The sequence below is a fragment of the Cryphonectria parasitica genome (assembly GCF_011745365.1).
Source record: "Cryphonectria parasitica EP155 unplaced genomic scaffold M406scaffold_11, whole genome shotgun sequence".
NCBI classification, from domain to species: domain Eukaryota; kingdom Fungi; phylum Ascomycota; class Sordariomycetes; order Diaporthales; family Cryphonectriaceae; genus Cryphonectria; species Cryphonectria parasitica.
Genome location: NW_024468919.1, coordinates 538,756 through 553,140, shown reverse-complemented (window position 1 = coordinate 553,140; position 14,385 = coordinate 538,756). Strand labels below are relative to the sequence as shown.

The 14,385-nt window shown below is 55.1% G+C and overlaps 5 protein-coding genes across 5 annotated transcripts; 2 read left to right on the top strand and 3 right to left on the bottom strand.

Annotated features, from left to right (window-relative positions):
- Positions 1–1,063: 1,063 nt before the first annotated feature.
- Positions 1,064–3,106, bottom strand: M406DRAFT_283732 (putative maltose permease). Its single transcript, XM_040918528.1, has 3 exons — positions 1,968–3,106; positions 1,547–1,878; positions 1,064–1,389 (listed from the first exon to the last, which is right to left on the bottom strand). Exons 1-3 carry the CDS (start codon positions 3,013–3,015, stop codon positions 1,186–1,188), a joined length of 1,584 nt encoding a protein of 527 aa, XP_040770992.1. The 5' UTR covers positions 3,016–3,106; the 3' UTR covers positions 1,064–1,185.
- Positions 3,107–3,884: 778 nt separating this feature from the next.
- On the bottom strand, positions 3,885–5,376 carry M406DRAFT_270094 (alcohol dehydrogenase 1; the record flags this gene model as incomplete). The annotated part of the gene is made up of 5 exons (XM_040918055.1): positions 3,885–3,975; positions 4,044–4,139; positions 4,226–4,812; positions 4,913–5,136; positions 5,214–5,376. The coding sequence occupies 5 exons, from the start codon at positions 5,374–5,376 to the stop codon at positions 3,885–3,887; spliced, it is 1,161 nt and encodes a 386-aa protein (XP_040770991.1).
- Positions 5,377–6,746: 1,370 nt separating this feature from the next.
- Positions 6,747–7,593, top strand: M406DRAFT_58275 (uncharacterized protein). Its single transcript, XM_040924598.1, has 2 exons — positions 6,747–7,113; positions 7,181–7,593. The coding sequence occupies exons 1-2, from the start codon at positions 7,025–7,027 to the stop codon at positions 7,356–7,358; spliced, it is 267 nt and encodes an 88-aa protein (XP_040770990.1). The 5' UTR covers positions 6,747–7,024; the 3' UTR covers positions 7,359–7,593.
- Positions 7,594–10,446: 2,853 nt separating this feature from the next.
- M406DRAFT_358677 (MFS general substrate transporter) lies at positions 10,447–12,136 on the top strand. Its single transcript, XM_040923971.1, has one exon. The coding sequence runs from the start codon at positions 10,456–10,458 to the stop codon at positions 11,806–11,808; it is 1,353 nt and encodes a 450-aa protein (XP_040770989.1). The 5' UTR covers positions 10,447–10,455; the 3' UTR covers positions 11,809–12,136.
- A 163-nt stretch (positions 12,137–12,299) lies between these two features.
- M406DRAFT_95634 (uncharacterized protein) lies at positions 12,300–13,977 on the bottom strand (the record flags this gene model as incomplete). The annotated part of the gene is made up of 2 exons (XM_040926304.1): positions 12,300–13,727; positions 13,831–13,977. The coding sequence occupies 2 exons, from the start codon at positions 13,975–13,977 to the stop codon at positions 12,300–12,302; spliced, it is 1,575 nt and encodes a 524-aa protein (XP_040770988.1).
- Between the last annotated feature and the right edge of the window lie 408 nt (positions 13,978–14,385).

Sequence of the window (14,385 nt, the reverse complement as noted above, 5' to 3'; positions counted from 1 at the left end):
GGGTGTTCGACGTGGCGTCCTATGCAGTACTTGGACCATGTGTAATGACCCCAAAAAGGGTCAAGTCGGTGAGATAAAGGACAATACACAAGTGGCAGAAGGGATTCGATCCTGGCACGGGTATGTCCGCGTTGCCGTGCTGAAAGACAGTGAAACTGGGGTGGGGGGGCCCTTTGCAATCGCAGCAGGCCAGGCTGCAGCTGCTGCCGCCATATGATCCGTCGGCGTTTGACAGACCAACATGAGTTGAGCCATGGATTCCCCTTTGCTGTAGGCTGAGGAGTTTTGTCCATATTGCTGCTCATCTGGGGAAGATGCGGTGGCCTTGTACGGTAGCACGCCAAATAGTCTCTCTGAAGTGCACAATTGATGTGCGGCCATTTCTTCCCGTTGCGGAGTCCCTGATGCCCTGATCAGCGGTCGCCATTGGGGAAGCATTCGTGCAGTACTGGAACGGGCCCGCTCCTTTGCATCTTCAACACGGGCGGCATGTCCTCGGCCTTTTCTTCTTCTTTTTCAAAGGCCGTCCAGAAAAAACCTCTACAAACAGTTTCGCTCGCTGTCCGTCTTTGAGTTGAAGCGGCCAGACAGATCGCGTTCGTTTCCATTTGTCCTACACGAAGATGGCGATGGCTTCGATTGGCTAGCAAGACAATCCAAGACTGATGTCTCGGATCGTCGAACAAGGGCTCGATGCTCATGATGAACAGCGGTCTCGAGAGTCCGTCCCATCATGTCGAACCTGTCTACTTACGTAAACAGTATGAGGCTGCCTTTTTTTTTTCAATCCCCTTTTCTATTCTTCTAGGAAAAGAAAGAAGGAAAAAGAGAAGACCTACCAGAAAGCCCTGCCAGCGGACTTTGATTCTGGCTTGTTTCTTGACAAGAAACTTTGAGTCTCGTTTTGACAATCTTGGAAGAGTTCAGTAGTGATCTTGCAGGGCCATGGATACCACCGACAGCTTGTCTCATTGTGGTTTCCCTGCGCCGCTATTGACACCAGCTATTCACCAGATGTACGACACATATCGGCTCAGGATGGACACTCTAGGTGTGCGATGGTAGCATGAACACATGATTCGTATTAAGCACTAGCTGGGCGGTTGAGGTGTACGGGTAATTAGATAGTGAATGCACGACAAATCTGTTGCAGCGATGAAGAGCTGAGAACGCCGTCCCTGTCCATCAATTCTCAGCCTCGTCAAGCTCGATCACATAACCCTTGAACTGCCTAGCCGGTATCCTCTTGTCAAACAACAGGTCGAGTTCCTCGTAAGTGCGCCCCATCGTCTCCGGCATACGGAAGAATGCCCAAGCGTAGCAGAGCAGTCCCAATCCGCCGAAAAAGAAACCCAGCTTGCCCTGCATGTTCGCCTCGTCGGGATTGATCTGTAATTCATTGAGGTGTTAGGACAGAACAAGACACATCAAAGAAAAGGAAAGAGGGAGAGGGGGGGGGGGGGGAGGTATGGAGGAGAGTAGGCAGGAGTCGATCTGCCCTCGGCTGCCCGGTCTGCATAGAAGAAACCCGGCTGAGACAACGTACCATATAGGGAATCGCAACCGTCATGGCGATGCCGAGTACTGCCTGAGCGGCGGTGGCTACTGCGATCGATTTAGAGCGGACTCGTGTGGCCGACGCCTCAGAAATGATGATGAAACATATGGGGCCGACAGAGAGATCATAGGCGAAGTTCCAGATGATCATCAACGCTGACTCGGCCCACTCCACGCCCGAAGGTCGACCAGGAATGCAGTCGAGGATGCCGATGATGAGCATCAAGACAACCAAGCAGGCCAGACCGGTGAGGTAGATTCGACGCCGGCCGATGCGCGTAATCAGGAACCAGGAGATGATAGTGGCCACGAAGCCCACCGCTACACGACGTTTTAATTAGACGAATTGTTTCTCTTTCCACATGAGAGTGGCACTACAAAGAAGAGATAAAAAGAAAAAAAGGACTTACCCAGGAAACCGATGCTGACATCGAAAGCCTTGCCATCAGGAAGGCCAGCAAGCTCAAAGAAGTAGGTGGCGTAATTGACCAGGTAGATGCCACTCAACACCTGGGTGCAGTACACGCCACAGGCAATCTCAGTCCTCCGCAGGTTAACGCCCTTGAGACAGTCCATGTAGGTGCTGCCCGCCTCGAGCTCCTGTTCCAGGCGGTCTGTCTCCAGGATGACGGCCAGCGTAGGCTTGACGTCCACCCCGGGGCTGGCCAGCCTCCGCAGGGACGCCTCAGCCTCCTCGAGCCTGCCGCGCCGGGCCAGCCACCAGGGGCTCTCCGGCACAAAGAAGATACCGGGCAGGATGATGGCGACCCAGAACCACTGCAGCGCAAAGGGCAGCGAGTAGGCCCAGTGGTTGTCCATCTGCTCGGTGCCGGCCGTGACGCCGTTGGCCAGCAGCTGGCCCATGACGAAGCAGAGGTTGACGTAGCTGGTGAGCATGCCGCGCAGGGCGACGGGGGCCACCTCGGACGCGTAGGCCGGGGCGATCGTGACGTAGCACCCCAGCACGAGGCCGCCGAGCAGCTCGCCCACCAGCAGCACCGGCAGGCTGCGCGCAAAGAACTGGATAAAGACCAGGCACCCCGTCAGCGCCACGCAGGCGCCAAAGGTGTACTTGCGCCCGAACAGGTCCATGGGGTACGCCGCGAACAGGGCGCCCACCACCTGGCCGACGGGGTTGCCCATCGACAGGCCCGTCTGCCAGGGGGCCGAGATGATGTACTCGCCGTTGTACAGGTAACCAAAGTCGCGGCAGAACTGTGGCGTGGCGTACAGGTTGCCCAGCAGCTGGGGGTCGAAGGCCAGCATGATGACGCCGAGGGAGACAAAGGCTGACCAGCCGATGGCGGCAGGATACAGCCTGCATGCTTCTCGGAAGGTTAGTTCGTGCTCTGCCTGGATTGCGAGGGCGGTGGTGGTCGTCTGGCCGATGCTGGGCTTGACGGCCGTGTCGCCATCGTCTGCAGTAGGTTGCCTGCCCAGTTCCTCTGGTGGTGCCATACTTGTACAACTGCTACGACTGGTGTAGCAGCAAGGTGCTTGTCCGGCCGAGGGAGACGTCGAGCTGGTGAGATGGTCTCTTGGGTTGGACAACAGCGGGCTCTGCTCGTCTTCTCCAAAAGAGGAGAACATACTCTTACCCTCAGTTCTGGGCCCTCGGCCATCTTTATCGGCTGCGATCTGCTTGGATGTTTGGGTGCTCGGTCGGCGTGCCGGTCCTTATCAAGGTATCGGACCCTGATGCAACGTTGAAGTGACTGGTGGCCGGGGACCCCTCAGCGTACTTGTCACTATAAGGTATAAGAACCGCTAGCCCGGCCCCGCTGTCGATCAGCGGACAACGCTTCTGTGCTGATATCGTGTAAGTAAGTGTAGGGGTCCCCCCACCTTGTTATGGTGTCTGGCAGTCACCGCTGTGCTATGAGTCTTAATCATGCGATGCCGGGTATCAGGTGTCTGATATACTATGGTAGATAAAAAAACGGGAGAGAGGCAATGAATGGATGTATGAGGTGGTTACATCAGGTGTGGTAAGGGAATCAGAAATCCCAGGTTGTTTGAAGGTGTCGAAGTGCTGTAGGTTGGTGTTTGTCTCGGGCTTCACGTAAATGCCTCCTGTCTCCTGCGTGCTATTATTTTGCTATCTGAACATCATGAGGCAAGGCACGTCTCTGCTCTGCTCTACTCTTACATCGCGTTCATTACGCAACGAAGTAATTACAATGTGCTTAGATTTTAAAAAAAAAAAAAAAAAAAAAAAAAAAAACCACCAAAAAACCCCCCTTACACCTCCTGCGTTGATTTTCTTCCTGGCTGGTTCATCTGGGGTATATATATGTGAAGGTATTGTGCTGTACAAAAAGGCGCTGCTACTTGCTCGTATCAACAATATATCGACCGGTGATCCTGCCCTCGAGCATCATGTCATATACATCCTGCAGCTTCGATAGCCCCACCGTCCTGGTAAATCACACCAGAGATTAGCAAGCGGTCCATGTGCCTGTATAGTTTGTCGAGGGGTGGCTTACTTGTATGGTGCCTTGATCAGACCACGCCTAAAGAAATCAATTGCTTCTGCCGTGTCCTGGCGATTGCCCACATAGCTACCCTTGACCCTAATCTCTCTGTTCCAGCGAAAGCACTCTATGTTAGTCATTTCCTTGTTGCTGTAAAGAAGAAATCATTAGGACAAGATATGCTGCTATCTCACCTCACAACAGTGTCGAATACGGGCGCTTTGATAAAGGCGTCGGCCGGCAGCCCCACGCAGACAATGGTTCCCTTGCTCCTCACATATCTACTAGCCTGCTCGAAGGGTTTCTCGCTTGCGGCAAGCAGCAGGACTGCATTGGGGCCGGAGCCATCGGTTGCCTTCCTCACGTCCTCGACGATGTCTTTGGACTGGAGGAAGTCGATGTATGCCTCGGCACCGAGGTCGAGACACACCTGGCGCTTCTCCTCGCCGGCATCGATGGCGATAGGATGAAGGCCCATCGCTGCGGCGTACTGCAGGGCAAAGACACCCAGGCCGCCGCCAGCACCGGCGATGGCGACGTGCTGGCCGGGCCGCGCATCTGACTCCTTGAGGGCCTTGTACACCGTCAGCCCCGCGCAGAGAATAGGGGCGACGGCCTCGAGATCACAGTCCTTGGGAATCCGTGCGACGTGCGCGGCCTTGCCGATGGCGTACTGCTGGAAGCTCCCGTCGACCGTGTATCCAGACAGGCTCGCGTGGTCGCAGAGTGACTCGTCGGACTGGCGGCAATGCTCACAGCTCATGCAGGAGCCGTTCAGCCACTTGATGAAAACGAGAATGAATTGTAATGGTTAGTGAATCTGGTCGCTCACACACACACACACACACACAAGTTTTACGAGACTGGGTGTGAGATCTCACCTTGATACCTGCATAATCGCCCACCTCGATATCTCTAACGAGCTCACCTCTGGCCACCACCACGCCCGCTCCCTCGTGCCCACCGATGAGAGGCATCTTGGACGGCAGTGGCCAGTCGCCCCGCAAAGCGTGCAGGTCGGTATGACAGACGCCACTGTACTTGATATTGATCAACACCTCGTCGGGCCCCGGTTTGGGCACTGGAATCTGTTTATAGACGACGGCTTCAAGGCTCTTTAGCTGGTAGGAACGCAACAACAGGAGATTAGGAGCGAAGGATCTGAGAACGAGTGTCACTTACGACCACCTTTCTTCTCTAGAACCTGCGCCCATTGCAGGTCAGGTATGGCGGTTGCCGCACTGTAGCTGGAGGCCAGTCTCGCGCGCGGGAGTCCTGCGCAAGACTGCTGCCACAGTCTGCTCGCAGGAAAGAGCAGATCTGAGGACCGACCCGATGGCGCCATTCCAAGAGGGATCCTCACGGTCGGCCGTAGGGCCTGCCGGAGGGCATCCGGCCTGGCCAGCCTGGCCAGTTTTGTTGCCATATCTCACAAGCCTGATAAGAGCCCACAGAGTTCCCAGTTGACGATCGTTTTGTTAGCTATCCTTGTTCTTCTTCTTCTTCGTCTTCTTCCTATGAACGATGTGTGTGCAATGAAACACGGGAATGTGCGATAGTGTCTCTTCTCTGCACTTTAATATCAAGAACCCACTCACTGCCCCATTCTCTTTCCGTTCCGCATGCGGCCAAGTGTGTGCTATATGACCCTCTGGCACGCTGTGAGTCTTGTCACCCGACGCCGGAGGCTCCGTCAGGACATGAGTCGAATTCAGCCCCCCAGGGTGCCATACTGTGAGCGGGTGATCCTAGGTTTGGGCATATCTCCAGCTGAGAAGGGCTGATTTCCCCCGTTGGTGCTATCATACGATGGTCAGGGGACCCAGGAATAAGGTTCCACGCTGGAAGGATCAGCACCACACCATTCAGCACTTCCCCAGCGTGCCTGTTCATTTTGAGAATGCATTCATCTCTGGGGAGAGATTATTTTTTTTTTTTCGGAAAAAAAAATAATGATAACCATGATGCCTGTGAGCTGATTGGTGACTCCTATTCCCGCGGCAGACAACTTGTGGAAAAACTTGGCTGCCGTCCGGAATCCATTCACCCAGCAGTCAGCGTATCTGATCCTCACGAGGCTGACGGTCCCCTCCCAGCCGCGGGGGGATGGCTGCCAAGACAGGAGCAACAATTGTAAGTTGATAAGACACTTTGGGGTCATTGTCCTTTTTTTGCCTTTTCTCTGTCTTGTTCTCTTCTGTGAGACTTCATCAACTTGGTCCTATCCCATAGAAGCTAATGGTGAAAAGGTATCGCAAACCGCACCTCGGATACTAGTTATTAGCTAATTGTTAGCCACAGTGAACGGCAGCAGGTATCAAATCAGACTACTTAAGTACTTTTAACGAACAAGAAATTCATAAAATACAGCGGCCCCATGCTGAGAGTAAATTGAGCAAAATAACCTGGAAAAGGGAGAAATAAAATAAATATATAAAATAACCAATTGAATATTGCACAAGATGTTCAACAAGATTGACGACCAGATTGCTGGCATCTTGAATAATAGCAGAACCTGGACCAGCACGTCCCTTAACTCAGTATGGCACACAGGTTGGTGTAGGCCATTTTTGACCTCGGCTCGGCCTGCTGACTGATACACCAACGACACTGGCGAGCTGCGAAGCAGTATCTGGGAGGATAGAGGGAAAACATAGACGCTGCAATTCGAGTCTAGGGCCTGTGCACAGAAACTTATGCTCTTTTGTGGATTTTGGGCTGATATCTGATCATTGTGAGTTGACTAGTATGTTTATTTGGGACTGGCTCTCACGTCGCGGGGCCAAGATCCGGTTTCGGATGCCAGCAGGCGAGGTGCTTTGGCTTCGAAACAAGCCCCAGCAGGAAAAAAAACGTAGGACCTCTCCGTGTTCATGGGGGCCAGTAAGATGATCAAGATAATCAGTCGCTTATTCAAATGTCAAAATCCCCGACGACACATCGATCTTCACCCGCACCTTATTTAGATGGGTCTGTGACATGTCTTGGGTGACATGCCTTGGCAGAAGAACGATAATCCGAACCCATTAATCGTCATATCTACATGTGGTAGGCTGAATGCTGTCGTGCCATGGGGTAGCCACTACATCATAGGACGGATATGTCAGAGAGTAAGCGAGAGAAAGAAAGAGAGAGAGAGAGAGAAATACAGATTGGTACACATCACAGCAGCTTTGTCGAGGCTCTTCCCGTCACGGCCCACGAGCCCCAACCCGCCCGTTCTACTTCCACAGTCGGCTCCGTCCTACCGACGCACGATCAAGTCAAAGCTGGCCTCATGGAGACCACGTGCTGCTCACGAGCTCATCACCACCGGGGACTTGTTGAATATAATGACCAGGCATGAGTGGAGCTTCCTCGTGAGGAACAAACACATGGCGGAACCGGGTTGAAGAATGGCAACGGCATCACTGCACCCTGTCCGTCGTCATAGTCATGGCAAGTAACAATTGTCCGTGGGACGCCCGCAATGCCGTTGTCGTTGGCATGCTTACCTCCAGAGCACCCATTCGTCATGATCATGGGCGCAGTTATTTGTTCGTTCCTTGCAACTCATTATTTCAAGATTGTGACCTGCCGTTCAGGGAAAGTGGATAGTCGGTCGGTCCTCTGCCTGCTGTAAGCCGCGGGACCACTGAGGACGTCGTCGGCCATCGGCGGGCGGGACTCTGCGTGCTAACTACTAGCACTTGGATTTGTGCCCCTCCCCCCCCCCCCCCGCTGGGCTCTCGCTCCTTCTTTTCCTGCCTTCTCCCTGTTCCTCCTTTGTTTACCACTTTCTCTTCAAAAGTGACTACTCTACTGTTTACACTCTGTAACCATGTATCTATGTATTCATGTACAGCACAAAACATCAGAGTCAACAAGTCGTCCTTGAACAACGGTTTTTCCCCCCCTCGCTTTTCTGGCTATAGTTAGCTCTAGTATTTAGCAGGGATCGGGGATCTTCGTCTGGGATCTTCACTGCCCTCCCGACCGGCATCCGAGGCTTGCACTGTTGCACTTGCACATGAACGCTTATCGCACAGACATTGGCCAGCATGTGCTGCTTAAGTAAGGTTACTAGAACAGAGACAGAACGATAACCAAAGGTAGGCACGTACCAGGGTAGCGCCTTGTAGTACACCCAACTGCAGCCTAATGATACCACAGCATCTATCTTGGTCCAGTCAGCCCCCCCCCTTCTCAGCAACCCTCTCATATTTTTTCCTTAACGGAAAGATTAATGATGTCGGCAGATCGGATGTCGCTTGTTTACCCCAAAATGGATACGACACTCCACACGCGGGTCTGGACTGCGTCTACATATCGGTTGGGTTGCCTTGGAATCTTTTCCCTAATAGTGTTCTCCAAGGGTCGACCTTCAAGTCATGGACACAATTCTGGTGAGCTTCGACCAGAACGAGATTGACCAAGCTTTGATCACCTCTCTGGCAGAGTCTTTGTTCACGCTCGAAGATGTGATGAGGAAAGAGAACAAGTCGACGTCAGCGCATGAATGCTAGAACCCCGAGACGGGCATGGTTTAATCCCCGACGCGCCAATACCCTATAGGAGACATCTCATCAGCCTCAAAGGCCGGCAGATGCATGAGAATATGGGCCTAGAGGGCCAAGGAGGGTGTGGACAGGCCAGGGCGTGAAGGTGCTGGGAAAGTTGCCATCGTTGACCCCCTCGGCACTCCCCCTGCGGCGATCCCGCCCCCCCTCTACCAGCAAACCCCCTCCTCATCCGGCGACAAGGCCGTGGAACGTGGCATGAGACACACGCCTGCATGCTTCTGGAAGGTGGTTCTAGATCGGTTCTTGAGGGCCCCTGGAAGCACCGTCCATGCATGGTGGACTGACAGGGCAAGAGGTCTAGGACCATAACACCTCGTGCGATCCCACACAAGGTCGGCGCTGCCATGGTGCAAGCCCCGATGGTCATATCATCGGGCCTTGATGGGTTGGGGCAACGGAGACAGTGTCTCTAGAGAACCGATGCCAGACAGCCGGAGGTCCATACAAACGAAGAAAACGAAAAAAAAGAAAGAGAAGAAAGAAAATGACCACGGGATCCTTTCACCGTCAAGAAGGCGTGGGTTCGCCTCTCTTTTCTATCCGGGCCTCACGACCAGGTGGCAAGAGACACAATATCTTTCCCACTCCTGTTCTACCTATACTACCCTTTTTGGCAACCCCGTCCCCTGCATGGCAAGAAAGAGCTCAACATCCCTGAGAGCGATCAACGGGCTGTCATAATTATAGACTGTCCTCCCCCAGATGCCTAGGAACTAGACCTGGACCTGGAGCTGAACCTGTACCTGGATAGCAGGACAAATACCAGAAACGTGCTGCCTACCAGTGCCGCCCAACCAACACAACAAGCAGCAGCAGGAGCAGCAGCAGCAGCAGCAGCAGCAACAGCCATGGCGTACCGTGGCTCCCGTGGGTCGTTCAGCTACCCAACCTCACCCGCGTCCCCAAGGTCCGTACACTCGACCGGCTCCCGGAGCTCCATGAGATCGGTGAGGTCCGCAACATGGGACTCAGTCGTCGACGCCATCATCAGCGCCGAACCCAACCGTGACTCGCGCATCATCGACGAGGAGGACCTCGCCCAGCAGCATGAGCCTGCCATCATTGAGGAGGCGGACGAGGACCCGGCCCGTCAACCACCAAGGTACAGCAGCTATAATCCCTATATCACGGAGCGTCCTTACCATTCGGCACACCCGTCCATGGACGCGTCCACGATAGTCAACGGCCATGCTACCGAGCAGGGCTCTATAAGGAGGGCATCGGCCCTCTCAGTCCCGGCCTCGAACCGGGCTTCCAGAGCCTCCTACACCAACTTCGACTTTGGCCTAGAGAGCGTCCCAGACATGACACTCAGGGTTCCCGAAGAAGAGGCTGACCTCGCCGATGAGAGGCCTGCGGAGGAGGGTCAAAACGAGAAGATGGGGGATGAGGAGACGGAGACGAGGGTCTCACGTTTAGGGCTCTCGCGCTCCAGCTCCCTCTCTGGCTCCCAGTCGGCCTCGTCCACCGTTCATGAGCAGCTCGACGAGGCACCCACGTCCAAGGACGTCCCGCCTCCAGCTGACGCCGACCTTGAGGCCGGAATCACCCAGCAGGAGAACCAGCAGCAGCAGCAGCCAGCAGACGCTGTGCCAGAAGCCCCCTTCTCCGCCTTCCCGACCAGGGCCAAGCAGCTCATCGTACTGGGTGCCGCCTCTGCATCCGTGTTCGCCCCACTGTCGATGCAGATCTACCTCCCTTCGCTCACCAAACTCGTCACGGACTTTGGGGTCTCCCGCAGCGCCATAAACCTCACCGTCAGCGTGTACATGATCTTCATGGCCATCTCACCCATGATCATAGGGGGCCTCGCCGATGTGGTCGGTCGCCGCCCGGCCATGCTCTGTTGCTTCGCCATCTACATGGTGTCTTGCGTCATGATCGCCCTCTGCCACACCTACAAGGAGCTCATGGGCTTCCGCATCCTGCAATCCGTCGGTGCCAGCCCCACCATCGCCATCGCCTCAGCCGTCGTCGCCGATATCGTCACCAGCGCCGAGCGAGGGAGCTATGCAGCACTGGTGGCGCTACCCGTCATCTTCGCACCCACCCTGGGCCCTGTCATCGGCGGCCTGCTGACCCAATATCTCGGCTGGCGGTCCATCTTTTGGTTCCTGCTCATCGTAGGCGCATTCACTTTCTTTATGGTCCTGGTCTTCTTCCCAGAGACGTGCCGGTTCATCGTTGGCGACGCCTCGGCCAAGGCCCCCAGGCGGTACCGGAGCGTGATCCAGGTCCTCAAGGACAAGAAGCCCGAGTACAGCCAGGCAGTGGAGGACGAGAAAGCGAGGCTCAAGGGCAAGCAGACTGTACGACAGATGCTGTGGTTGTCCCTGACGGCCGCGGTGCGCATTCTGTTCACCAAGGAGCGTTTCTGCCTGCTGTTCTACGTGGGCCTCATCTTCGCGGGTTTCCAGTCCATTGCCACCGAGCTCCCCACACAGTTCAAGGCCATCTACGGCTACGACTCGGTCATGATCGGCATCATGTACCTCCCACTAGCCGGAGGAGCCATGATCTCGACGGCCGTCTTTGGCAAGCAGATGAACAAAAATTTCCGCAAGTACACGGCCCGAGCCGGCATCAACTTCGAGGCTGGTCAGGAGGTCGACATGAACAGGGTTAACGTCGAGCGGGCGCGCCTCGAAATCTGTATCGCCCCATTGCTCATCTCCATGGCCGGTATCATCTGCTGGGGCTGGGTGCTCGAGATGAAGACGTCCATCGCCGGCCCGTGCGTCCTGCTTTTCTTCATGGGTGTGGGCCTGAACGGCGTCATGGCCACCACCAACGCACTGCTCATGGATATCTCCCAATCGCAGGCCGGCGCCGTCATGGCCGCCAGCAACCTGACGCGCTGCGCCCTCGGGGCTGTCGCCTCCGCCGCCATCCAGACCATGATCGACAAGATGGGCCTGGGCTGGACCTACGTCGTCTTCGGCCTGGTCTTTATCGTCTTCTCCCCGATGATCGCCCTGCACTACTTCAAGGGTCTGCAGATGAGACAATCCGCCAAGGCCAAGGAGGACAGGAGACGAGAAGCTCAGGATGGCGCCACCGGTGCCACTATTAATATGGAGCAACCTACCGAGACTGGCATCGTACAGGCTGCTGCCGTAGATGCCGTCGTCAACACAACAGCGGCTATCCCTTTGGTGGAGATGAAGTGCAGCAGGGACGGGTCTGGGAGAAACTCGGTGTGCAGCAAAATTTAGCTTGGCCTGCGGTTTCTAATGTTTGATGGTAGATTATTTCTCTATATGTTTTTCGTGGTTATTCTTTCCCATTTATGAGGATAGAGCTGGAATCGTGTATCATCTTTATTCTACCAAATATCCTTGCATAGGAAATTATGACATGATGGGCATTTCATATCTCATATTGATCTTTTAAGGGCTTCTTCGGAACTGAACTCGAAAGCTTCTGGCTTGTGCAATGAAACTGTCTTGCCTGGTACGCAGTGGGGTGTAATTTCACTTCAGACTTAATAGAGTTTCAGTTGTCGCTCCAAAAAATATATATGCCTGGTCGGTATTGTACATGAGATAACCACAAAGCCCAGTGATAATTAGCATACGTGCCTGTTTTTACATGTGCACTACCCATTATGGCAGCGTCTGAACGCTTTACTGGCCTGGCCATTGTTCCCTAACCCCCCCTCCGCGACTTGGAAGGCTGATTTGACCCGGAATTATCATCCACCCAACTACGCCTCGTCCTCCTCGTCGTCATCTAAGATATCCTCGACGATCAGGTTCCCCGACCTGCCGACCGTCTCCCGGAGGGTCTTTGTCTTAGTTGGCTCGAAAACCTCACGTGGCATCAGGCTGGCGAGCCTGAAGCGGTACACGTGCTCATACCCTTCAGGTCCGCCGGCGGAAAACTTCTCGTCTAGCTCGGACTCGTCGGCGGGCCGTTGAAGGAGATCATAGCACTCGACAAAGGCGTACAGCTCCTCGACGGTGGCATCGCCCGCGAATCGCCGGATGACCCTGCCCGCCCCGGCGCTCTCAGGCATCTTGACCGCCAGCCGCACCACGTTCTTGTCGCTGGCCGGCGGCTCAGGCGCGATCACCGCGGCCCGCCACCGCCTCCACATTTGCCTCATGCGCTCCGTCTCAGCCGCGCGCTCCGCATCCTCCTGGGCCTTCCTCTCCGCCTCTGCGGCGGCCTTCTCCTCCTCGCGCTTCTGTCGAGCGCGCTCGCGGTCTTTAGCCAGCGAGCGCTCGTACGCAGAGTCCTGCTCGGTCCTCAGGTTCCTCGCCGACTGCTGCGCGACCCGCTCTGCCCTCAGACCCTCCAGATCCGGCGAGTACTTATTGATTGCGGCGCGAATGCCCGTCAGATAGGCAGACGCCGTCATAGGCCCCACCAATCTCTTGATAATGCCCATCCTTGTGGTCCCCTCCTTTGGTGTAAGGCTGATGAGCACGCTGAAGGGAAATTTAGTACAGCCGTATTCGCTAGAGACAAGATAGGCCTCGCTGTCGAGGACATTGCCACCCCAGAGGATGATGTCGTTTGCCGGGTCAGAGAGGAAGGCGGAGACCTCGGGAGAGAGGAGCACGTCGCGGGCGAAGGAGGCGGTATCGTCGTGCTCGGGGGACATAAGCACCATGAGCAGGAACTTGAGCTCCTTCTTGGCAAGATCCTGGGCCTGCGCAAAGCCGCCCTCAAACCAGGGCAGGGTTCTGCCGCTGCCATACTCCTCTTCAAACTCCCGCTTAAAACGCGAGGCCGAGTCCCGCGGCAGTAGCATCTTCCTCCCATTGGTATTTCGTAGGCCGCGCGTGATAGAGTTCGAAACGGCGCGGGGCCTGAGCGATCGCGGCAAGAGGTAGAGGATATAGGAGATAGGTCGGAGAAAGGCTGAGAAGAGCCGCCAGCCCAACTGGAAGGGCATGAAGAAGAGGCCGACGAGCCAGGGCGGCTGCCAGAGGCCGCCAGGCCGCAGCACCACACGCGGTGCAGGCTCCGTCCGGTGTGTGTGAGGGATCCTGCCTGCGGTGGGATGTACATAAAAGCTTTCTTGGAGGTTCTCATGTCGGCCGGCCACGCGTGGGATGTCGGCTTGGGTTTGAGCTTCGGCAACGGGGTCAGGTCCTTCTCCATCGAAGAGCTTTGTTATAGCAATCTGATGGCACAGCAGGAGTTTAGTATAGGAGGGGGATCAACAAGAGAGGGGAGCCAGCAGGATGAAGTCAAGGTGCGAAGGGAGAAGGGGCGGTTTCACTTACCTGGACATTCCATTGCGACCTCTCCAGTAGTGGGATGGCATCCTTTGGTTCTTGGTTGGTGAACTGGATGTATTGCTGTAGGGCCTCCTGTTGGTCAGGAGATAGCTGGGCCAGATCAGTATCAGGCCCAGTGCTTGAGCTCGCCATGCTGGGGAGGACAATCAAGTCTCTGCAGCCTTATTGTGGAGAGCCCCCTTGTCCTCGGGTGGTGTTGTAGAATTCAGCAGTCCACCAACATTTGAAGTTCAATGTGGTGTGTAGCAGGTTCTTTGCAAGATTAATGAAGGCCCTTGTAGCGGTGGCAGCAGTGGAGAATAGAGCCTCTGAGGTATAGAGAAGAAGATAGAGAGTGCTATGCTGGGTAGCAGTGGAGGAAGCTGGGCTGAATAATGAAGATGATTCCCCTCCCTCGAGGCACAGTGTTGTATCTGGTTGAAGCTTTGGGGAGCTGACAGCTCAGAGGCTCTGGTTGATGCTAACGTGTGCAGAAGCGACAAGAGCAGAAAGTGTCATGGTACGTACCGTTAGCAGCTGTAGATCTGGGTTAGAGTGACA

Excerpts from the sequence above, each read along its gene's own strand:
- M406DRAFT_283732 (XM_040918528.1), bottom strand. The coding sequence starts at position 3,015 with ATGGCACCACCAGAGGAACTGGGCAGGCAACCTACTGCAGACGATGGC. Across the intron at positions 1,879-1,967 it reads TGTCAGCATCGGTTTCCTGG|CGGTGGGCTTCGTGGCCACT; the intron begins GTAAGTCCTTTT and ends AACGTCGTGTAG. Across the intron at positions 1,390-1,546 it reads CGGTTGCGATTCCCTATATG|ATCAATCCCGACGAGGCGAA; the intron begins GTACGTTGTCTC and ends AATGAATTACAG.
- M406DRAFT_58275 (XM_040924598.1), top strand. The coding sequence starts at position 7,025 with ATGCCTTGGCAGAAGAACGATAATCCGAACCCATTAATCGTCATATCT. Across the intron at positions 7,114-7,180 it reads GTCGTGCCATGGGGTAGCCA|AGATTGGTACACATCACAGC; the intron begins CTACATCATAGG and ends AGAGAGAAATAC.
- M406DRAFT_358677 (XM_040923971.1), top strand. The coding sequence starts at position 10,456 with ATGGTGTCTTGCGTCATGATCGCCCTCTGCCACACCTACAAGGAGCTC.